Source organism: Macaca nemestrina, chromosome 12 (genome assembly GCF_043159975.1).
Source record: "Macaca nemestrina isolate mMacNem1 chromosome 12, mMacNem.hap1, whole genome shotgun sequence".
NCBI lineage: Eukaryota > Metazoa > Chordata > Mammalia > Primates > Cercopithecidae > Macaca > Macaca nemestrina.
In genome coordinates this window covers 29,922,253-29,947,483 of record NC_092136.1, presented here as the reverse complement: position 1 = coordinate 29,947,483, position 25,231 = coordinate 29,922,253, and the positions used below count along the sequence as shown (strand labels likewise).

At 43.3% G+C, this 25,231-nt stretch overlaps 1 protein-coding gene across 2 annotated transcripts in view; it reads right to left on the bottom strand.

Moving 5' to 3' along the window:
- Positions 1 to 16,674, bottom strand: part of LOC105471560 (peptidase domain containing associated with muscle regeneration 1) — a 99,265-nt gene extending 82,591 nt beyond the window's left edge. The window contains exon 1 of one of the 2 annotated variants that reach the window (XM_011724098.3): positions 16,438 to 16,674. In XM_011724098.3, coding sequence (XP_011722400.2) covers positions 16,438 to 16,510 — 73 coding nt within the window. In that variant the 5' untranslated portion in view covers positions 16,511 to 16,674. The remainder of the gene's footprint in view (positions 1 to 16,437) is intronic. The other variant, XM_011724099.3, reaches the window with a different exon arrangement.
- Between the last annotated feature and the right edge of the window lie 8,557 nt (positions 16,675 to 25,231).

The following is a 25,231-nucleotide window of genomic DNA, read 5'->3' as shown; positions in this document are numbered from 1 at the left end:
GGGCATTTAGGTTGACTCCATGTCTTTGCTATTATGAATAGTGCCCTCTATTATAAACTTACGAGAACACCATCATATATGCAGTCTGTCATTGACCAAAATGTCATTAAATAGCACATGACTATATTTGCAAAAATAAAACCAGTTCCCAGCAATAAGGAGGTGATGGTTTGGATGATTTTGTAACTTTGCTCCTTCCCCTCTGGTTTGATAAATCCACTATCCCTCTTTCTCTCCCAGCTTGAACAGAGACAGAAAAGTACCCCAAAAAATGAATATGTAAGAAATAGATACATGAAATATATTTTGAGAAATTTTCAAGTTAACCAGCTAAAGATATTTTAAAATGCAATAAATAGACAACATCTTGTTGCTTGCATTTTTTTTCCTCCATTTATCAGAATTACATTTGTGGAAAGGTCACATTGGCCATTTGGCTTCAGCTGTACGAATTTCAGGGAATTTCAATGTGGCGGTAAGGGCCAGTTCCCAAACTAGCATTTAGAGCAATATCAACGGCAATAGAAATTATTGCATGTTTTCTTATATGTATGCGAAAGCAATTTAACATTATTTTAGCTAAAATGTTCTTAAATTCTTAATACAATTTAATCTTCAAAATGATCTAGTTAAGTTGCTAATAAGTTTTATTTTAAATTAAAATTATTTAACCCATCTCCTTCACTTTACCAGTGAAGAAAAGGGTGAAGTAGGGAAGAGTTGGTCTTATTTATTGAAACAAAGAGAAATACCAAATAATCTTTCTTTAGAGAATTAATTCTGGGAGAAAAGACGGGTCCACAGAATTCCAGGGGTAGGGAGGGGGCAGTGAACAAGCCTGCTACTTAGGGGGAAACAGCTGGCCAACTTGTAGTTTTACCAGCTACTGGAATTGAGCAAACTTTACTTTGCTTTTCACATTTAAAGGCAAAGCCTTATGAAAGCTGCAAATAAATTTTACCTTGTCAGTGCTTCCCAGTGAATAAGCACAAAGAAAACACAAAGAACTCATAGACTCCACACTGGGATAAACCAAGTCACTGAGAAAGCAAGCATATGCCCATGATCACACAGCAAAATCAAGCTTAGGGAGTTCTGGGTGCTACACGCATTCATTCATCACTAGCTCTTCCATTGGATAAAATACTTTTTTCTTTATAAAACACTTAAGCCTTCATTTTTGAGCAATTTTAGGTTCACAGCAAAATTGAGAGGAAGGCATAGAAATTCCCCACATACCCTTTCTCCCACAATTGCACAGCCTCCCCATTATCAACATCCCCACTAGAGTTGTGCATTTATTACAACTGATGACCTACATGGACTCATCATTATCACTGGAGCCCACAGTTTACATTAGGGTTCACTCTTGGTCTTGTACATTCTATGGGTTTGGAAAAATGTATAATGTCATGTACTCACCATTAGAGTATCCTACAGAGCGGTTTTACTGCCCTAAGAATTCTCTGTGCTCTGCCTAATCATCCCTGCACAACCCTCCCCGCACCCACCCCCAAAAAAACCAGTACACTTTTTATTCCCCCCCAAAAAAAGAGTTCCTTGTGAAAATCTTTGGAAAATGAAGGAAAGTCTAAATAAGGAAATTAAAGGTATTCAAAATAATGTCAACATTTTGATGTCTATCCTTCAAGTCATGTTTTCAATGGGCATATATATCCACATGTAGGTATTAATAAATGTATAAACATAGAGTCTTATTACCTCTCAAAATTGTTTTATTTTATAAGTTGCTTTTTTTTTCTTGTATCATGAACATTTTCTCTTGGCATTGAATAGTCTTTACAAGAAATTTTAAATTGCTGCATAATTATTCTATGTGTGCAAGTGCTCCCCTGATCCCCTCTCTAAAATCAGGGTAAAAAAATTAACAGAGTTGCAAAGTATTTTGGCATCATAAGTCCAAACACTTCTCTCAACTTCCATGGCTATGGGCAGCCATACTGGTATCTCCTATCTAAAGTGGGAAGTCCAGTTATATTAGTCCAGCCCTATTTATTCCAGAATTCACTTTGGCAAATGTAAGACATTTAACCTCTTGGTCCTGTTTTATCAATGAGAATAGCAAGTCAATGAAAACAATGCTGACCAATTGGCACAGGTTCAGCTTTCATATATTTGGTAAACGAATGAATGAGTGAGTGAAAGAAAGCTGTCATCATCATCATCATCATCATCTTGCACAGCCCCTCACCAGGCTGACAAAATGTGCTTTACGACTATCCAATACTGGTCTGTTTCTACTGCTGACAAATGGAGAAGCATGTAATCCCTCAAACAGCAGGGGCTTAGCTGTGCAGAAGGACAGGAGCAGCAAATGTGCCCCTCAGGCATAGTCTGCAAGTGCAATGTCTTCAACATTATATTTTAAGAAAATATGTTGCCATGATGGCTGTTAAGGTCAACCTGAAAAGACTCTGAGGATTCTGTATGAACATAAAGGTCAGGCTGTTCCAGACCGGATAGAAACATCACATGTCAGACTAAAGGCCCTGGCCAAGACCACCCCAGAAGGTGGCAAAGAAAGACACTTTTGTCATGTGCCTGCTCCTCTTCCTTGATGTGAAAACCTACCTTTGAGTCCACCAAAAACCCCACAGCTCTCCCTTCTAACCACATTTAATTAAAATTTCTACTGGGGTTTTATTTTTACCGTCTGCATTCTATAAACCTTCTGAGACCAGAGGGAGAAAAAAGGACATAGGAATCAGAGAGAGATACAGCTAGGCAACTTGGGCTCCTCACCCATCCCTACTCACTGCCCCCTCATCTTGTGCTGTCTGAATCTCTGGTATTGATGTCTAAACAGCACACAACATTCCTAACCACTGGAGGATCTGACCACTGGCTCCATGGGGCTGATGACACCGACAAGGCCAGGCAGGAACCATGAGACTGTGAGTCAGAGGGTTGCTTGCTGGGGCCCTTGGTGATTCTATCCCTCCCCTGAGCTTTTGACAGCCAACCAGTCACCAAGTGACCCTCGGTGCATCCTGGTTGCATCTCAACCTAGGTGACCTCAGTCTTCTCCTTCCTTCTCACAGCTGCTCCTGTTAACAGCATATTGACAGCTGGAGAGTCAAGGCCTTCATCACCCCCTGTTTGGGTACCAGGAGTGATAAAATTTTCAATGGATTTGCTAGAAATCTGATTTTTGATCATGTACCCTGGGGAGAGGTAAAGGAGTGAAAATGAATGTGTTGCTTTCTTTCCTTTCTCACCCTTTATTAAGCACAGTACCTCACACTGAGGCTTTTCATTCAACCTCCTCTACTTCCAGCACCCACTAAGAATATATATGAGCCCTTGACACATACTAGCTCATTACATTCTCATAACCACCCTTTGAAGTAGGTTATTTTCTTCATTTAGTAGATAAGGAAAGAGGGTAAATAAATTGCCCCAGCTTTCAGGTAAAAAGAAAGATCAGAACTCAGCTTTTTAGGGACAAAGCCTTGCTCTTTCCAACACAATACATCGGTTCTTGAGAGTTCATGCCTCTGACTTTACAGTTGAAGAAAGCAGCATTGGTGAGTAGAAACATCTAGGAATGAGGCTGCCCAAATTTGAATCCCAGCTCCACCAGTTCCTAGGTGGCCTTGGGAGAGTCACTAAACTTCCTAGTTTTCTCGTCTGTGAAATGTGGGTAATAATAGCACTTCTTCATGGTTGTGATGAGTATACAAAACCTAATAAAAGGAAAATGGTTAGGCCGGGCAGGGTGGTTCATGCCTGTAACCCAAGCATTTTTGGGAGACTGAAGCTGGAGGATCTCTTGAGCCCAGGAGTTTGACACCCGCCTGGACAGCATAGTGAGACCCTGTCTTTAAAAGTATAAAAATTAGCTGGGCACAGTCCCACATGCCTGTAGTCCCAACTACTCAGGAGGCTGAGGTGAAAGAATTGCATGTGCCTGGGAGGTCAAGGCTGCAGTGAGTTGTGATCACACCACTGCACTCCAGCCTGGGTGACAGAGTGAGACCCTGTCTAAAAAAAAAAATTAAAAATCAAAAAGGAAAGTGGCTAGCAGGGTGCTCAGTAAGCACTCAGTGTTACTATCATATTTAAGATCAACAATCATGCTCTGAGTCATATCAGTAGTCTATTCAGAACAGAACTCTGCTTCCAATGGTGACACCAAAGGAAAGTTTAGGGGAGATATCACTATACTCTGAAATCACTGAAAATGGTTGATGAATAACCTGTTTCAGATAATAATAGCAAACACCTTCACAGCACTTTCTATATACCAGACACAGTTCTAGGTTGTTCATCTATATCATCTCATTTAATCATTACAACGACCCTATAGCATAGGGACAATTAACACTTCTATCTTATAGATGAGAAAACTGAGGTTCAGAGGGGTTAAATACTCACAAGCAGTAAGTAGCAGAGATAGAATTCAAATCCAAGTAGGCTGTTTCCAGAGTCAGAGAGCATTAACCATCATGCTGGTCTGGCTCTCAGGTATGTCATTCATCATTCTGAATGGCAACAACAGCAATAAACTTACATGGAGAGCTTGCTCTGAGCCAGACACCATGCTGAGTGCTTTCCGTGTGTTTCTCTGTGTTCTTTCATTTAGTCGACACAATTGCATTACTATCTTGCATTTTATATATAAAGAAATCAAGGCACAGAAAGATTAAGTACCTTAATCAAGGTTACACAGTAAGTGGCGGAGCTGGGACTGAGTCTGTGTGCATCAGAAGCCCATGTTCTCACTTACAACACTCTCTCCAGACCACCTGTATTGAAACTACCTGTGATGCTTGTTTAAAAGTCTTATTCCTGGACCAAAGACCAGACCTCTTCCCTCAGAATCTCTGGAGGTAGGAGCTAAGTCTCTACCTTTCAAATAAGCATATTCCTTTAAGAATCACAGCCCTATGATGCTGCTTTTACTATTTCCAGGAGAATGTGTTACCAAGAAAGGTACCTTCCCTCCAGTCCACGTAAAGATGAACTTTATCTAAAGATGAAGGATAATAACCCTGACTTCTTAGTGGCCTTGAAAGGGATTCTGACCTTCTGGGCTATACTCTGGACCCACATCCACGGCATCTGCCCCTCCGTTATGCTGCTGGACAACCATGGACAAGACAGCTTGCCACGGCATTTCCCCAAAGCTTCAAGAGGATGGAGGCACAGGGATGAGATTGTTGATGTCACTGAAGTTGAAAAAACACAACGAGCATAAAGGGTTTTTGAAGAAAAAAATACATATTTATCAGACATTACCCTTATTCTCTGCAGAATAGAAAAAGACACAGATGGCAAGGGAGCGAAGGAGGCGAGATGTAATGTCTCCTCCAGGGGCCCACACATACATGGCCTTTTCAAGCAGTCTGTTCAGGTTTATATCATGGCATTCTGGGCTCCACCCACTTGCTTTTGCCTTTCCTGGTCCCTTTTCTCTAATCCCTCTTCCATTTATCTTGCCCCCTGCTGCTTTACTTTAAAAACAGAAATTCTACATCCATATCCAAAGGGAACAAAACCCAAACTCTAGGAGTTTGGAGGAGCCCCCAGTTGCCATTATCCTCAACAACTGTGGTGCTCGAAATCATTGAAGGACAGCTGCTTCTGGATTATTTCAAATGTTGGAATACGAGCTGAATAGGTCTTATTTTTATTAGCACTGGTTACCGAAAAAAATAATTGAATAATGCATCTAAAAATACTTGGCAGCCAGGTGTGATGGCTCATGCCTGTAATCCTAGAGCTTTGGGAGGCTGTGGCGGGGAATGGCTTGAGGTCAGAAGTTTGAGACCAGCCTAGGCAACACAGCAAACCCAACCCCCACCACACCCCCGCCCCCAGTTTCTACAAAAAAATTAAAAAATTAACTGGGCACAGTGGTATACATCTGTGGTCCCAGCTACTTAGGAGGCTGAGGTGGGAGGATCACTTGAGCCCAGGAGGTCAAGGCTGCAGTGAACCATGATTGTGCCACTGCACTTCAGCCTAGGTGACAGAGCAAGATCCAGCCTCAAAAACAGATAAATAAAACTTGGCAATACAATTCAGCAAATATTATATCAATCAAAGCACTAGAATGACTACATTAAAAACAATGAAATATAAGCTATACCCTAAAAATCCAATCTCGTTTTCCCAAGACCCAAGAATTTTACAAACTATCCCACCTGTTCCCAGTCTTGCACACTTTAAAATCTTTCTGAGTCAGAGTGCATTAGGACTACAGCAGGGGTCTTGATCTGCCATGGTCTACCTCTTTGCCAAAAGCTTCCAGAATTACTGTTACTGTCCTCCTATCCAGATTCCCCTATGCAAAGCCAAAGCCAGATTTTCTGTCTACCAAAGGCAGCTGGCCAACAACAGATGTCAAGTGTAGAAAAATGTTGAGCCAGGGTGATGCATTTGTAATGGTATGTCCAATGGGTCCCGAAGTCCTGAGCTGACAGCAGCTTTAGGCAGGCTAGTCCTTATTATAGTTACCTCCCCCAGCTCTGCAAGCTAGAACAAGATCAAGGGAAACTTCTTTTTGCCTAAGGATTCCTGGCTGGCTCTAAACTTGAATTATAACAGGTGGATGGTCATGAGCAACGTCTCATCTGCAGACTTTTAAGGGGGCCTCAGTGTTTGGGGTGGAACATCATTAGCCCAGAACCACCTGTTCTATAAGATATTATCCCTCACGTGCCTACAAGAACCTGCCACCAGCCCTATTTCAAACACAAAGAAATGAAGCCATGGCATGTGGAAGGCATTTCTCCTCAGGCTGGAAGGTGGATGCATATTAAAACCAGAGAGAGAGCAAGTGTCAACAGATAGACGTATGACAAGTCTTTTGGGATTCTTTTTTTCTCTCTTTCTGACAGTCACCGACGTGTAGAATGGGACTTTGGCCTGAAAAAGGGAGCCTCATGAGGATCATGTAAGTTTCATCAAACTATAGATGGAAACACCCAGTATCATTGCTTCTCAATTCCTTGTGAAACTTGTGTTAGTGGGAACAGTATGAGAAGGAACGGGAGGAGTATGTGACAACTTTAATTTCTCAAGTTTTCCCATTTTGCCAGGCACTACGCTAAGTATGCTAAATGGATTATCTCATTTAATACCTGCAGTCAACCTATGATATAGATACAATTATCCTCAGTCTGCAGATTGGAAGGTGATAGGGCCACATCAGTGAGGGGAAGTAACTTGCTGAATAAAACTAGCCATAAATGACAGAGCCAGGATTCAAACCCTGATCAGTGTTTCAAACCACAATGCTTTATACCCCATGCATGTGCACATACATACATATACACACAGAAATATGCACCTCTTATGCCTACTTTTATTATTCTGCGTGCATGCACATGTAAACGTATATCCATTCCAAGAAATATGTATCAAAGATGAATTCGATATATATTCAGTGGGGGCTGAGAAGATCATAGCTTCCCAAAATCCACCTAGGCAAGATGCCCTTTAAGGAGCAGCTGGTTTCATTCCTCATCCATTGTCACTGCAGTCATCCTGTCTGAAACAAGTCCAGGCAGAGAGAAAAGGCACACAATGCTAGGGCCAAGGGAAAAACTGTGTTGCGTGACAACAAGAACAGTATTTAGCAAAGGCAGGAATAAAGAAGGTCCCACAAACAACAAACAAGGGGTCAACGAACAGCTCAAACCCATATGCTGTCTCTGTGGGATACAGCCCCAGTGTAAACAGACAGACCACTTTCAGGTTGTGCAAATCAGGGTCACAGTGACTGGGCTCTACCAGAACTGGCAAACACAAGAGTAATTTTGACCACAAATTGGACCACAATTCTTACTTTACATTGTAGTCAAATGTTTGGTAGTCGATCATGATCTGATAAAATATCAATCAGGTAGAAACAGTGACAATGCAGGGGGCACCTCAAACAAATAATCGCAAGGGATTGACAAAGCCTCTGGGGGAGGGGAGGGGAAAAAAGAGGCTGGGGAGGGGAGTGATTAGACCCTAGATTCAATGTCCCAGGGATTAGAAGGATGCTCAAATATTCTCTGTAGACTGATGATAATTGTATCTGACATGATACATCTAGCTGGGAAGTCAAGGCACAGCTCTTCTCACTCCCCCAGACTGCCACATCATCAGGCGTGCTAATGAGATTCACACCTCAGTTTGCCAAGTGATCCCAGACCACTCACATTACTACAAGCACCTGGAATACAGGAAATGAGTTTTCTCCACAGCCCAAACCGATTAGCGCTGGCGAGAACCTTTCTTATAGGAACATGGATGTGCCATCATCTCCATGGCCCTTTCAACATCTCAGCAAATGTTAAGTGATGAGGACATCAGACTTCCTACCCATACCTCAGCAAAAGTCTGAAGAGAGGCCCATGATTCTTAGACTTTCAAAGTCCCTTCTTATCCTTTCCTCTGTAATGGTGAGATATCCTTCCATGTTTCATGCCTTATGGGCAAGAGATCAGAGTTTTCCAAACTGTATTTCATGAAGTACTAATTCCGCTGGATGGCATAAGGTAAAAAGACAAAAAGAGGCTCTGTGGCTAAACAACTTTGTGAAATGTTTCATTGTAAAAATGAATTATAGCTTTCTTTACTGCAGGACTCTGCAGAGTCTACAATCTTCAAATCCCCCAGACTTATTTCATCATAACATCCTGGATTCTGTTTACTTTTGCTGACTGTCTCCCAGGATTAGCATTTCCTGAAACCCACTTTGGGAAATGCCAAGTTGAACCATAAGTTCTCTCAGTAGATTGCAAGTGCCTTCAGAAAAAGGACTTTGTCCTATTCATCTTGATATACCCAACACCTATAACCATGCCTGGCACCTGATAGGGGCTTGATAAGGATTACTGAATAAATACATGAATATGGACATGGGAGCATGTGTGATTCCCAGCGTGAAGGCTATTTGCGACAAAGACTGATGTTAGAATCTTCTCTTGCTGTGACTTTTCAGAGTCTCTATTGTACAGAAAGAGGAATCCACTGGGTCCATTAGTGAATATTTTTGTTGACTGCAATTTGTATCTCATTTCCATTAGGGCTTGAGATACTTACCCATTGTGTTCTATCAGTGGATTGGCCAGAGAATCAGGCTTGCCCAAAAGGGAGGCTGAACACCATTGAGAAGCAGGCAGTTAACCCCCTGGGAGGCAAAAAGCCAGAACAAAAAGTGTTGTAAAAAGGATTTTTTACCACCAGCCATGTCCTCCCTTCTGCTTGTATCCAAGTAAGCAAAGGTAGGTTGAAAATTGTAGGAGTAGATGATACCAGGTAGAAGCTAAGCCCAGGCACCTTGTCCTAGGACATTTCAGGTGTTCTCCATCATTCTCGTTAACTTCTAAGGAGGGATCCCATGGTGGATGCAAAAGTCTAAAGGGAAGCCCATGTTTCTTAGATTTTCAAATTCCCTTCTTACTCTTTCCTCTTTAACTGATCACCTCAGTAACTGATCACCTCAAGTTGTTTGACCACAGAGCCTCATTTTGTCTTTTTCCCTTATACCATCCAGTGGAATTATAAAGTAAATAGAAGTGCAACTGGATTTGAAAAACATTGACGCTTTAGTTTCTTGGAATCATCAAACAATTCATTTGATTTCAAGCAAACCAACCCAACATCCCCTCTCCATCCAGTGGTTTTTCATTAAGCCAGCTGGAATTTTTTTCAACCCACCATAAATTCAGTGCGTGAGGACAACTGCTGTGTCGCCCCTGAGCTACAGTTAGCTAAATGTGTTCCTCACTCTGTTCTGGCAGCAACAGCCTGGTTTTCCAATCAAGTCAACTGACCAGACTTCTACTTACAGGGATGCTTGCTGCCAAACCACTAATTCAACCCTCTGAGACAGCCAGAACTTCAGAGAAGGCGATGATAAAGATGCCCAGACTGCAAAAATAAAGGCATTTATCCAACACCAGAGACAGAAGAGTGACAGAAATAGTAGTCTTCATAGCTGCTCAGCCAAGGGGGCCACTTCCTTAAATAGCTGATATAAGATCCAGGACGTTGGTATCTGGTAGATAGTAGATCCTCATTCAAAGTTGAGATGAATTGGTTAAAACCCATCTTAGGATTAGAGTAAAAGGGATTGAGTCTCCATCCCCTGCAATATTCATCAACTATTTTTGCCAAAAAAGAAGGGAGAAAAGTGCTCCCCCTTATTCATTCCAGGGCTGCTCCTCCCATCCCATGGCTTAAGAGTTTACACAGAACACATCCATAAAGGAGCAGACGTACACAATGTCAGGGCCATGCTGGAAATAAATGGTCTCATTCGCAATTCCGTTCCTCTGCAAACAGACACGTGATTTGGATGATAAAAATTTACCATGGGACAAAGAAACTCTCACCTCTCATATCTACTGAGAGCAAGGTACATGACACCGTGGACAACTATCCCAGAAACTGGTTGGACTTTCAGTCTGCCTGGCACCCCTGTTTCCCCTAGGGAACGGCTCCTCTTGGGTTCCATGTGGTGCTACTGGGGCTGCTGATGCCTCTGTTTTTTCCTGCATCCACTCCACCTCCACAGAGGTGAGCACATGACTTGACGCAGGCCAATCTGGGCACTTGGGATGTTCCAGGGATAATCAGACTCCTTTACTAACACCATGATTTTTTATCATTTGGCCAAAATACAGCCAGCAGATCTGCCACCGTTGGACCTACTGCTTACTGTAGTGGTGTTGTGTCGTATTTCAGGGCATGCCTTATGGAGTCAGACTGGATTCAAAAACATGGATATCCAGTTATATGACCCGGGCAGGTACTGAAACCCTTTGCCTAAGCTCCTTTGTATGTGAAGTGGGGCAAACAACAATAGTACTTACCTCCTAGGTTTGTGGTGAGGACTAAGTAAATATATAAAAAGCATATAGGGGAGTGCCTAGTGTTTACCACAAACTCAATAAATTATTTGGATAGCCAAACTTGGGATTCATTTCCTTAGGTATGCTAGGATGGAAGCCTCTTCAAAGGTGTTTCCACCATTGATGATTCTATCATCAAGGGTAAAGATGCTCTGATGTGCAACCCCTACTTACTCGACTCTCAACCCACATGAGCTCTTAGTCTGTCTCACAGACAATTACAACCAAGAAAAAGGGGTAGAGTTGAGTAGGGGTAGCAGTCACTCTGATTCAGAGAGGAATATCTCCAGCCAACTCCAATTCTCTGCCTTCCTGGAGTGGTTCTGTTTATAGGTATGAGATCTGGTGTGTCCTGAATTTTTTACTTCTTTCTCTTCATTTTAATCTAAAGCTCTCGCCCAGGTGTTGAGATGACTGACAAACAGAATTCCTTAAACATAGACCAGGCTTGGAATCTGATAGAGTTTCTGCCACTGATCTGGTAGCTTTCAGTTTTCCAGCTGGCCTCTGGGTTCTCTGCCCTGGAATTCAGGAACTGGAAAATGTAAACATTGCATTTCCCTCGTCTTTAAAATAAGAGGGGAGGGAGGCTGGGCTCTTGTTACTTTCAAATATCCACAAAGTGAGGATGACAGCTCCTCCCCCATGAGGGGGGAATAGGGCACAACCTTCCCTCATTTATCATGGAAATGACGCTTTTCTCAATTTGCTTACACCCCAAATCAACTGCAGCTTCTACAGCTGATCTCAGGGGAGGCAGGTAGAGAAGTTTTCCTTTGCATCAGGATTGGCCACCCCAGTGGGGCAGATGGAAATAATTTTCAGACTTAAGACCTGTCATTAGGTCCCAGGCACCATTATCTTGGCCATTTCTGTCTAGCCAGTATAACCCAGACGTGGATAAGATTAAGTCAACCCGATGGTCCATGCCAGTGGCATTCTAAAGCCCTCCCCAAGACTTCTGCATATTCCTGAGGGACTTACACACTCTAGGTCACCTCTGCTTCTGGGCTCCTATGTCTAAGGTACTTTGTTCACAGGTAATTGACCCAGATATAACACCCAGCCCTGTCTCAGTTTCCACTGAAAGCTCATGCTCAAGGGCATTTATGAAAGTAAAACATTTTACCAATGAGTTAGAGGTCACAGAGATAGGTAAGATTATGTTCCATGAAATATACAGATTAAAATATGTTAGACACTGATAAAGTCTGATGTACCAGATGCTCTGAAAAATCCTGTTGGCCAATTAGTCCTCAGCAGCTTAACTCCCTTGTTTCCCTCCATTCACCATCCAGCCTTCCATCTTCTCCCTCTCATTCCCCCTTCCTGTCCCATCCCTCTCAGAAATGGGAGGTCAGAACTTCAAATGCTAGTAGGGATTAGCAGGTATCAAACATATGGGTTGAGAAGTGGGGTGTCAGACCCTAGAGAGGATCCAGCCTAACTCAAGACATTCAGGTTCAAAACACTCTGAAGCACTTGTGTCCTACTAAATACCTTCTGCAGGTCTTTTGGCTCCAAAGGCTGCCAGTTTGTGGTCTATCAGCATAGTCTCCCTCTTTGCCACAGCCAGCCAAGACACAGCAACAATGCCACTAAAACAGGAGCTAGCAAGGGCTCTCTCTCCCCTGCTTCATGTGCGTCCTGAAACCTTAACAAAGTTAGATGTCCGTCAGCATAATCAGTCCATATGCTGGATGTGTGAATGTAAGTCCTCCAGGTAACGGGAGAACTTGGGTTCAGAAACTAGACAGCCTGAGCTCACCCTGGGCTCCACTAATCTGCTAGTGTAGTCGTTTATTTATTTATTGTGGAAAAATACAAAAAATTACCTTTCAAATAGTTTTTTTGTTTGGTTGGTTGGTTGGGTTTTTTGTTTGTTTGTTTGTTTGAGACAGAGTCTCACTCTGTTGCCCAGGCTGGAGAGCAGTGGTGCAATCTCGGCTCACTGCAAGCTCCACCTCCCGGGTTCACACCATTCTCCTGCCTCAGCCTCCCGCGTAGCTGGGACTACAAGCGCCCACCACCACGCCCAGCTAATTTTTTGTATTTTTAGTAGAGACAGGGTTTCACACTGTGTTAGCCAGGATGGTCTTGATCTCCTGACCTCACCCACCCGCCTTGGCCTCCCAAAGTGCTAGCATTACAGGCGTGAGCCACCACGCCCGGCCTCAAATCGTTTTTAAGTGCATGGTTCAGTGGCATAAGTACATTCATACTATTGTGCAACCATCACCACCATCTATCTCCAGAACTTTTCACTATTCCACATTGAAACTCTGTACCCATCAAATAATAACTCCCATTCCACCTTCTCCTGGCCCCCGGCAATTACCATCCCACTTTCTGTCTACATGAATTTGACTATTCTAAGTACTTCACGTAAGTGGAATGACAGAACATTTGTCTTTTTGTGTCTGGCTTCTTTCACTTAGCATAAGGTCTTAAAGTTCATCTGTGTTATAGCATGTATCAGAATATCCTTTATTTTTAAGGCTGAATAATATTCCATTGTAGGTGTAAACTACATCCAGTTTACCAATGGACATTTGGGTGGTTTCCACCTTTTGGCTATTGGGAATAATGCTGCTATGAACGTTGATGTAAAAATATCTAATCAAGTCCCTGCTTTCAATTCTTTTGTGTATATAACCAGAAATTGAATTGCTAGATCAAATGGTAATTCTATGTTCAATTTTTGGAGGAACCATGCCTGTGTATCCTTAAACCTCTGTGTATCATAGAACCTCTCTGAACCTCATCTGTAAAACAGGGATAATAATAGCAATGCCGTTTCAGGGTGGTCTGAGAATTAATGCACATAAAGCCTTTGGCTCAAAGACTGGACACATTAATAAATGTTCACTAAGTGTTTGCTTGATGTTTAATCTCTTCGTCCTCTGAATTGAGGGACTCATACTAAAATAATCTCTAAAGTCACTCTCAGCTCCTAAACTCCATGATCCCATCATTAAATTATTTTCCTGTTGGGGATGCCAGGAGCTCTCAGAGTATATATTAGGGAAACACCCTCTTCATGATCCCCACAAAAATCCACCCCTGCCAAGAAGGCCCAATTTTCCTAGCTTTCTCCTGGGAATTTGCCAACACATCCCAGTGTAATCTAACATCTAATTTTTCTTGACACGCCTCCGTTGCTTTCTTTCCACATTTCCTTTCTTAGCTGGCTTTTCCTGCCCACTGAATATCTGCACTTCAAATTATCTTCCCTGGTTGCATTTATGTTCATTCCCCACAAGTTAGTGTCTGTTGGAAGCAACACTTATGAAGTTCTCCAGATTAAGTTTTCATTCCCAAGAGTCCCATATTTTAAATGAGGTTTTCCTCTTCGGCAGAATCACACTGGCAGAGCTACTGCAATTTGGTGAAGTCAGTGGAGTTGGGCTTCTCCCCCGCTTCTGTTTATGTTGTGTTATCACTTGGCCTCGTGTTTGGATTCTCATCCTCCCAACATGTGTCACATGCCGGTGAGCAACAACGCTCTCCCGTACCATCCCCATGGATGTTTACAATTCAGCAAATACTCTTTTTAGAAAAGTTAATTAGAGGAAATATGCTTCCAAGTTTTTCTCGACTGGGGCCAGATTCAGCATCCCAGCAGGGAGTGGACTCCCTTCACTGCTTGAAGAAATATTTTCCTTCTCCACGCGATTCCTCTGTCTTCCCTCGAAATGTGAGTAAAACATTCAACAACTAAAATATCCTCGCTAAATACATGAAGCTGCGCTCTGGTTCAGGCAGCAGTTTAGCCACCAACAAACTGTGCATCCTCCCTGAAGCTTTTTCACAGCCAAAGGTAAAAGAGGTTCTCGGGTCAGAAATAAATGGATTTTTCAGATTCTGGGCTAGGAAAAAGAGGCAGCTCAGGTGTTTTTATTTTTATTTTTTTAAAACTTTTATGACTTTGAAGAGCCTCACCTGCCATGTAATAAAAAAGGAAGCAGGGGAACACTGATGTAACCCTGAGGAATCGAATCCACTGAGCCCTGGCACTCTGAGAAGAACCAGGTCCTCTAGAGCTGGTCCACCGACACCATGCCCAAAGGCGAAGATGAAGTAGGGAGGTGCCTTAATGCAAAGTCACCCACTTACCCTTGGTGTAAGGACTGCCAGCCCTTACGAAGGGTTCCTTCTTCCTTTATTATTGTCTTTGGGCTGCTCCAGACACCATGGAGGCAAAATTCAAATGAAACACTCACCATCTTTATTGTAAATCATTAAGCAACATCCTACCTGGGCAGGCAGGCTCTAGGTAGATGGAAAGTTTGACCAAAATGAAGGGCAGGGGGGTTTGTGTATCTCAGTTTTTTGCTGATCATGAAGGGATGTGCCCATGGCTGAGTTTCCCTTCTATACAGGCTATTGCATTTAGCATCCTCCCCACCCCACCTGGCCTGTTTCATTCTCAGGAACTTGCCAGCTACTTGCGGCGGCAGAGCACCCAGCTCTCAGGTAGAGTTCAGGTGACAGGTAACCAGCACAGAAGGGAAGCAGCGCAGGCTCACACATAGCTTGCCCCTATTCAGAGCTGCCCCATTTGGTCATATCTGTACATCTCAGCCTGCCCTCACCTCACCTCATGAGGTCTCACCTTACCCCTGGGCTATAGAAGGACAGATGTTCCTATGACGTTCCCATTTCCCTGCCTACCAGCAAGCGGGCTGTCATAAGACAAGCCTGCCATTCCCTCGCTTCTGCCCTTAGCTGGATCTCCATGTCATGTACCAGCCTCATTTGTCCCCAGAAGCCCATTTGACCTGGGGATTGTGGCTTAGAAAATGACATATGAAAACCAAAGAAGCCAGAGCTCCTTCAAAACAAACCCTGTGCATCCCCAGAAACAATCTGCACTTTTAACCTTGGCTTTTTTCTTATTTCTCACTCTCATCAGAAAGGGAGTGTGTCTATATATGCTGAGTGAGTCAATCTCCTGTGCTTGGATATGCTCTGAAGGGGTATGACTGTAGGATTTCGTGAAGCAACATTCACCAGAACACCAAGCAAGCCCTGCTTGCTTGCTTTCTTGCTTGCTTGCTTGCTTTTCTTTCTTTCTTTTCTTTCTCTCTCTCTCTCCCCTTCCTTCCTTCCTTCTCTCTCTTTCCTTTTCTTTCTTTTTCTTTTTCGTTTTCTTTCCCTCTCTTCCTTCTTTCCTGCTCACCTCTGAGGGAGCCCTTTCCAAGGGAAACTTAGCTTTTGCAAGTCAGAGCGGGCAACTCAGAATTGATTCCCTAAGGCAATTTGGTACTTTTAAAATGATAAAAAGAGCAAATAAAACAGGAGCTGGTCCGCTTTCCTGAGACAGTTCAGGCCCACGATTTGGGATGACAAAACCATGTCACAGTCTCAGGGAGGGCCACAGGAGCTCCAGCACCACCAGCCAAGTCCCCAAGATTATCACTGGAAAAGCACCCCCTTCCAACCCCCCCACCCCAAACACACATACACCACACCTCCTGAGACTCCCAGTCCTGCTCCCAGGCAGACCTCAGAAGGAAAATGCTCCCTCCTAGGGTGTCCCGGACGCTACTCACAGTACCTCTTGGCAAGGACGAGATGAGAAGGAGCTGAAGAAAAGTGAGCCCCAACTGCGTCCAGCAACCCAGCTCCATCCTTGCCGCGACTGGTGCCCGAGCGTCTGCTGGGGAGGGAGAGGAGGGACCTAGGGACGCCAGGGGCAGGCGGCTTTTACAGGGACCTCCCCGAGCCCCAGCTGAGCGGGAGCTCGGGTTTCAGCTCGCCAGGCTCTCCCATCTTCATCTGAGGGGAACCACCTTCAGCCAGAGCGACGTCAGCCCAAACCTCTCCTCTCTGCTGCCTTAACCCTTGCGGGGCCCCGGGAGGTGTGGCCATTCCTGAAGCCCGAGGACGGCGGCTGCGAAGGAAGGTGCGGAGCAGGGAGGCCAGCCCAGGTCCAGGTGGGCTCCCAGTGTTGGATGCTGGGAGGAGGGGCCGCAGGACCCTGGGTGGGAGCGAAGGTACACAGGGCTGTGGGGCGCTCAGGTGAGGCCGGGAGGTCTACCTACGCGAGGCTGAGACGGGAGCTGGCTGTGCCCGCTCTGACCGCACACGGAGAGCCTGATTAAAAGCCTGGCCTAAAGAGAAGGAGGAGTTGGTGATGGGAGGATAAAGGGAGCCTTCCTCCACTCCGCACTCAACACCCCTCGTTTATCTCCTTTCCTCTCCGTTTGCTCCAGGTGATCACAGTTTGGAAAGCTTATCTATAGGCTACTGGAAAAAGTTTTCCTCTTCCTGTGATCCATGGTGAATTCAGCAACATGAACAGCCCCTGCACACACGCCAGGCAGGAACGGAGAAGAACACATAAGAACCCTCACTGCCTCCACCGAGAGGGCTCAGCTTAGGTACAAGATAGCAAGTGACATCTCGAAGTGAGGAAGAAGGATGTTTTATAAGATAATAGGTTACATTTTTTATAAACTTCTCCGTGCCAGGTACCTTACATGTATTAACTCAACTATTCGTCACAATAAACCTAGCCTCTGTATTTTCCAATTAGAGAAATGGAACCATTGAGGATTCAATAACTCATCCAAGGCCACACAGTTAGTGAGGGGCAGAGCCAGAGTTTGAACCCGGTTAGCTTAGGTCCACAGGCTGTATTGTAGTCTTAGCCACCAGGTTATAGAGCTTCTTACGATGCTGCATATGCAGAATTATATTTAACCATTTGAAATGGCTTGGCTGTGTCCCCACCCAAACCTCATCTTGACTTGTGGTTCCCATTATCCCCACGTGTCATGGGAAGGACCAGGTGGAGATAATTGAATCATGGGGACAGTTACCTCTAATAAAAGTTTTAATTTTATTTTCTAGATATTGGGGAGCCCTGGTGGTTTAGGAGTAGGGGGTGCTGAGCTCAAAGCAACGTCTCAGGAAGAGAAGTCACCCTGGACTATTGATGAAGGCCTGGAGTGAGGATTAAGAAACGGAAGTGGAAGGGAAAAGATAAGGGGAGAAACCTGAGGAATAGAATCTGTAAGGCTCAGGACAGATCAGAAGGTCAGGAGCCCTGACACAGGTGCTCCACTAGAAAGAATTTCTGAACTCCAGCCCTGCTTCTGGGGGCCTATTGCAGTAAAGTGACTGGAAGCAAGAACTCAGCAGGCCTGTGTTCTAATTGTTGATTCGCCACTTACTGGCTGTGTGACCTTAAGCAAGTTAAGTAACTCTCTGAAACTCAGTCTTCACATCTGTAAAATGGAAAGAATAATCAAACCTCCTTTGTAGATCATTGGAAGAATTTAATAAGATTATGCATGTAAGGCCCATAGCACAGAGCCTGCCACATACTAAGTGCACAATAAATATTAATCATTATCTCTATTATCTGTCCTGAGACTGCTCCCAAGAACATTGCATGGGATGAGTCTTGTTCCTACACTCAACTTCCATATTGAGGTGAAATCAGTTTAAAATAAGCACCAAGAGTAGCCTTAAACAGGAGCAGAATACCAGAGGGCAGCATATACCTAAGAGGTAGAGGGTAGAGGTTAGAAGAAGGGAAGTTCACCTTGTTGCTGGCCAACCAATACTGGTCCTTTGGTGATGGGATGGGGAAGAAGATGACTTAGTTTCCAGATAACTGTAGGCATAAGAGCCTCTCGGGCGGGCGCCTGTTTCAACTCCAGCTGACAGCACCACTTCCTTTTTCCTTTCATCTCCCGGGTCCCCATCTCCCACCCCCCACCACACACACCTTCCTGAGTTAATACCAAGCAGCCTCATCCCTACATGAATTGCATCCCCCTGACAGGATGGGGCTGTAGGTGATGAACCTGAAGGGTACCAGTATATACCACCCCCAAATATGCCCCTTTGGCATAAGGATTATTTTGAGCTGAAAGCAGTTAAGAAGAAGTAGATACAAGAAGAGGTCTCCACCTCCCCCTCTCTACCAGGACGGACAGAAGTTAATCACTGGAGACAACCCTAGACCCTTATCAGCCCAGAAGAATCTACATAGCAAAACTTACTAAGTAGTCTTATCTCCCATTAGTACCCCCATTTATTTATCTTCCCATAATTTGCTACCCGTAGAAGCTCAAAGGCCTGTTTCGTTGTCTTGCCATTTCTCTGTGAATTTATTGTTCTTTTTTAAAATGCAATATAAACCCAAATTCTAACCATCCCTTTGAGCTACTCCTCACTAGGTACCTCCACGTGTAAGCACCATGCACAAGTTAATAAACTTTTGTTTGTTTTTCTCTTGTTAATCTGTTCTTTTGTTGTTTTTCTGTTTGCTTGCTTGTTTGTTTGTCATTCTAATTTACAGGGCCCCAGCCAAGGAATCTAAGATGGGTAGTGAAGAAAGATTACTTTTCCTTCCCAACAAACCTGTTTGGCTACTTGCTAAGGAAGTCCCTGGTAGTAGGTCTTTTTTTTTTTTTTTTTTTTTTTTTGAGACGGAGTCTCGCTGTGTCTCCCAGGCTGGAGTGCAGTGGCGTGATCTCGGCTCACTGCAAACTCCGCCTCCCGGGTTCACGCCATTCTCCCGCCTCAGCCTCCCAAGTAGCTGAGACTACAGGCGCCCGCCACCACGCCCGGCTAGTTTTTTGTATTTTTAGTAGAGACGGGGTTTCACCATGTTAGCCAGGATAGTCTCGACCTCCTGACCTCGTGATCCACCCGCCTCGGCCTCCCAAAGTGCTGGGATTACAGGCTTGAGCCACCGCGCCTTTACTTCTCTAGGTTCGGGGGTCTGGAAACAGAGGCCCTTATTCTGTTTCTGGAATCCCCTTCAAGAGTTGATTTGCCAGTTTGTTGTCACTAATTTGGGTTTGTAAATTTCCTAGAGCTGAGGAACCTGGAAAGAAACTCTCAAAAAGATGCTCTGAAAAGGTGGAGGATGTATTTTTCTGGAGAAGTCAAAGTAGTAATCAGATATTACCTTGTTGAACTGCACAATAATCTCAGGGCTGGAAGAGAAAGAGAACTGTTATTATGATACAGAAAAGTCAGTAGTTTACCGAGGACATTCAGCACTACACAAATTTCTATGTTCTACACAAGTTTACCTTTCTGTCCCCATTATGGTCAATTCTATTTTTCATATTGATAGAGTTTAGTATTGTTCTAAATCAAGGGTTCTTAATCTGGAAGCTCCTGGTTGAGATAGGGTTTTTTGAGGGACTTTGAATCTTCCAAAATCATATGCAAATTTTTGCATGCAGGCTTTTGAATAAGAGGGAGCCATAGCCTTCTCATTTGCAAACTTGCAACTTTTTTAGAATCACTAATCTTCATAAGTTGAAATTGAAAAATGGACCAAATCTGAGATTTGGGGAGTGATTTTGTGAATATATACAGTCGTTGAGTCTAGGCTATAAACTGCACAATGGACATTTGGAGGGCCCTCTCACCTCCTCCTCACCTTTAAAAAATATTTCTGACTTAAGAGCACTTGCTCTGGACTCTACTGACTAATGTTGAATGCAGATGGACCACTCGCTACCTGCATACACCTGGGCATATTATTTCACCTATGATGGCCTTGGTTTCCTCATCTGCTAAGTCTGAAGAACAGTACCTGTCCCCATAGGGCTAGAGTAAGGAGCTCAAAACAGTGCCTAAAATATACTAAGATCTCAGTAAATGTTAGTTATTTCTATGATGCTTATCTCCCCCTCTGCCCTCACCTCCTATCACTGCTTGCTTCAGGGGAGAATAAACCACAAGAAAGGCTGTGTATGAAAAAGACAAAGTGGCATGCTGGGACGTAGGGCATGATACCTGGAATTAAGAATTATCTACTAATAATCAGCATCAGGAATAAAAACAAATTGGCTCTAAAGATAGAGTCAGGCCACCCATTTAATTACAAGTCATAATACCCACTAATTTTCACCTGAAAGGATGAGGCACTCTAACAATACCTGTACCTTTTTCAGTGCCACCAGGGAGGCTGGTTGCATGTGAATCCATAGGGAGAGACAGAGAGGAGACTGTCTTTGTGAATTCTTACAGTTTCCTCAATCTCCCAGCTATCACTTCTGCAGATCAGCAGCTAAGAAGCAACCACACACTGGGAAAGCCAGAGGAAAGAGGGCAGAGGTGGAACTGGTCTGCAAACCTATAAGAGGCATCCCAGACTTCTGGTAATTAAGTTTGGTTTCCATTAGCTGTGCAAAACACCAAGTTCAAGTCAGCCAAGGCCAGAGATGGAGAAGGGCAGGACTGTGGAAAAGACAAAGGACCCTTCCACTGGAGCCTGCTATAACTGGTCCCTTCATGGAAGTCTCCAGCCCTAATGAATCCCGGCTGTTCACCTACACAATGAGCAATCATGTTCTGCCTCAGGTCTGGCTCAGCTCCACTCCCTTCCACTGGGAGCCAGCAAGGGGGTAGGTACATCTGTGGTTCTTTCTCGGGCCACATTCTTCTGGCTCTATGTCATTCTTCACACAAATTGCTGAAAGCCGGCAAGCTTTTCTCCTTCATAGTTAATATGCTCCTGAATCACTTGGGGAAACCTGTTCTTGACTTCTAAATGTATATTTATAAACTTCAATTTTTAAAAAAGTTGTCTGCTACACAACTGAACTGCAAAGCCTTACAAAGAACACTGGCAAAAACGTTGACCACAGTCCAAGTGGCTAACTCAAAAACAGTTGAGTCATTTGGGTAGGGAAGAAAACAAAAAATAGAATAACTCCAAGAGAAGGTGATGGAGTACAGTGGCACACAAAAAAGTCACTGTGGTCAAAAGATCCCCACATGGATCAAGGCTCTACTATGTATGAACCTGGGCAAGTCCATCAGCCCTTCTGAGCTTCAGTGTCCTCACCCGTAAAAAGGGGGTAATAGCTACCTCTGAATTTTGGTAAGAAGACTACAATGATGCTGTTATACATAATAGGAGCTCAATCAATGTGTACTATTTTTTAATATTATAACTACTATAACTATCTATCTATCTATGAACACCTCATCCTGGAGTTTTTAAAAATAGGATGGAGAGAAGTGGCTTGACCTGAGAGGCACTGAAGAGGTTAGAAGGATGGGATCTGTGATTGATGATGCGTGGAGGATAACAGTAAGAGAGAAGTCAAAGATGATTCCCAGTTTAATGACCACGTGGTGGTGGCTGGTGCATGGTGGTGTGCTGGAGGAGCCCCTTTGTTCTCTCTCTCTCTCTCGGATTACTCTATCTGGGAGAATCTGGGAAAAACACTGTGGAGAGTCTTACATGGAGAGGAAGTGAAGCCTCTTGACAGTAGTCATATGAATGAGCTTGAGAACATATCCCCCAGTCCTTCAAATGACTGCAGCCCCAGCCAGCAACTTGGCTGCAACCTCATGAGAGAGTCCTAGCCAGAACCACCCAGCTAGGCTGCTCCCAGATTCCTGACACTCAGAAACTGGGCAAGATAATGCATTCTATTGTTTTAAGCAACTAAATGTGTTAGTTCATTCAGGCTGCTGTAACAAAATACCATAAACTGGGTGACTTATAAACCACAGAAATGTATTTCTGTCAGTCCTCGAGGCTGGGAATTCCAAGGTCAAAGTCCCAGGAGATTTGTTGTCTGGTGAGGTCTCACTTTCTGGTTCATAGATGATGTGGTTCATAGATGATGTGGTTCACAGCTGAGTCCTCACATGGTGGAAGGGAAGAGCCCTGATCTCTTCAGTCCTCACTACGGTCTGAATGTTTATATACCCTAAAAATGTGTTGAAACCTAATCCCAAATGTGGTGGTATTCAGAGGTGGGAACTTTAGGGTGTGATTAGGTCATGAGGGCAGAACCTTCATGAAGGAGATTAGTACTCTTATAAAAGAGGCCTGAGGGTGATTGTTTGCTCTTTCTGCAATGTTAGGACACAGCAAGAAGGCACCATCTCTGAAGCAGAGAATGAGCCCTCACCAGACACTGAGTCTGCTGACACCATGGTCTTGGACTTCCCAGCCTCCAGAACTGGGAGCAATAAATTTATCTTGTCTATAAATTCTCCAGTCTATTGTATTTTTCTTATAGCAGCCTGATTGTACTAAGACAGCCCCTTACGCATCTACCAATCCAATTCATGAGGTCTCCACCCTCATGACTTAACCATCACCCAAAGGCCCCACCTCCTAACATGTCATGATGTGGATTAGTGTTACATATATAAATTGGGGGAGATCATAAACAATCAGGCATAGCACACAGAAATAAAATACAAATACAAAAGGTTTCTGGATTGGGCAACATGGGTTAGAGGAGAAACTAAAACCTTCTATATATCAGTAAACATGCAGTCAAATGAAAACTGCCAGCCCAACCATATTTAATGTAAATATACATTGTTGAGCCTAAGGACTCAACAATGAGAAATGTTTAAATAGAGTTAGATTATCACAGTGAAGAGGCTTCCCTGTGCATAACAACAAACCAAATTCATGTGGCTTAAATAACAAGGAATTTTATTATCTCATATAACAATGAGTCCACAGGTAGAACGGCTCCAGAGTTGTTTAATCCTGTGGCTCAACAACAATGTAAAATACCCAGGACCAAATTACCAAAAGATACCTACAGCATGCAAGCATTTATATAAAATCTCAGAACACACAAAAAATAGCATACATTATTTATAAATATAAGCACGTATCATTAGACTACTAAAACATATAAAGAAATGACATTCTCTTCAAGATAGCAGTTACCATTGAGAAGGAAGGGCAGAGCAAAATATGGGATATGAAATTTTTAGTGAAAATTTAAAAGAAGCACAGGAGAAATTTGAAATAATTGAAGCAAAATATTAACATGTGTTTCATCTTTGAGATGAGTACATAGGTATCCGTTATTACCTAAGCTTTTTTTATATGCTTGGATTGTTTATAATTATATGTAAATTTTATAGTGCTATAGAGATGACATAAGGGGGGAACATGCAGGAAACTATTTTCAGATGGATAAAGAAAACAAGCATTTATCGATTTATTTCAGAAACCATTTTGAGTGTCTGCTATATGCCAGGCACTATTCTAGGCAGTAGGGATAACATGGTGAGCAAGATGAATGATTTCTGTTTTTATGGAGTTCATGTACTACCAGACAAAAGTATGCAATAAAAAATGAAAACCAGATGATGATAGTGTTAGAAACGAAACAGAAGAATATGCTTGAAAGTGACTATTTTGTGGAATCAGAGCAGGCCTCTATGAGAAGGTGACATTTAAACTGAAAACCGAGGTGAACAAAAATAAAAAGAAAGCCATCCATGGGAGCCTCTGAGGAAAGATATTCTAGGCAGAGGAAACAGCTAATGTAAAAGGTCTGAGCTGGGAATGGGCTTAGTGTTCTTGCAGAGCACAAAGAAGGCCAGAGTAGCTGGCACCGAAGTACATCATCAACTCTTTAAACAAGAGAGAATACGAAAAGCGCCTGGAGAAAACGGGAGGATGAAGTGAGGCTTCATATCAGTGTAACTTTATCGTTTGGGTGTTAAAGAATCCTTTGAGAATTCAATAAAAAGGTATGGATTCTAGAAAAATATACATGCATTCTGATATTTGCTTACAGTTTCAGGATATGTGGGAACCCTCTCAAGCCTATCCAAAATGACCTAACTCCCACTTTTGAGCAAAGGCCACATTCTTCCCAGGCAGCCCCCAGTCAATGAGGGTACAGAGAAAAAGCCTCTGAAAATGCCATCCTCTCCCCAAGATAGTAAATCAAAGACAATATCACATTCCAAGGGTATGGTTGGAGACTGTTGTCACCCCTAAAGATCTTAATGATGCAGTGTTGATAATCTCTTTCTTAGCTCCCTATCTCAACTTTATTCACCAGTCTAGTCCCTGCAGAATGTAGAATAATTGTAGATTACCACATGTTCAACAAAGTAGTAGATCCAATTATGGCTGCCTTATCATGCATGGTCTCACTGCTAGAGAAGATCATGTCAACTCAGGTGCATGATATGCAGCCATCGAGTTTTTTCTATTGCAATCAGAGAAGAAAATCAGAAACAATTTTGTTCATGTGCAATGGACAATAATATACATGCACAGTGCTGTCCCAAGTGTATGTTAACTCTCCTGCAGTCATCACAATATAGTCACAAACAATCTGGAGTATCTGGACATCTTCCAGGGTAACACATTGATCCATTACTTCAGTAGCAGAGCAGGGAGAGTAAAAGGTGGCTAGCATACTGGAGGCCTTGGTGAAACAACTCACTTCTGATGGTAGGAGATAAACTTTATGTAGATGCATGAACATGGTGCATTGGTAAAATTGTTAGGGATCCAGTGATTAGAGGAACGCTGAGAGATCCTGTTCAAAGTAAAGGATAAATTGCTGCATCTTGCATCCTCTATT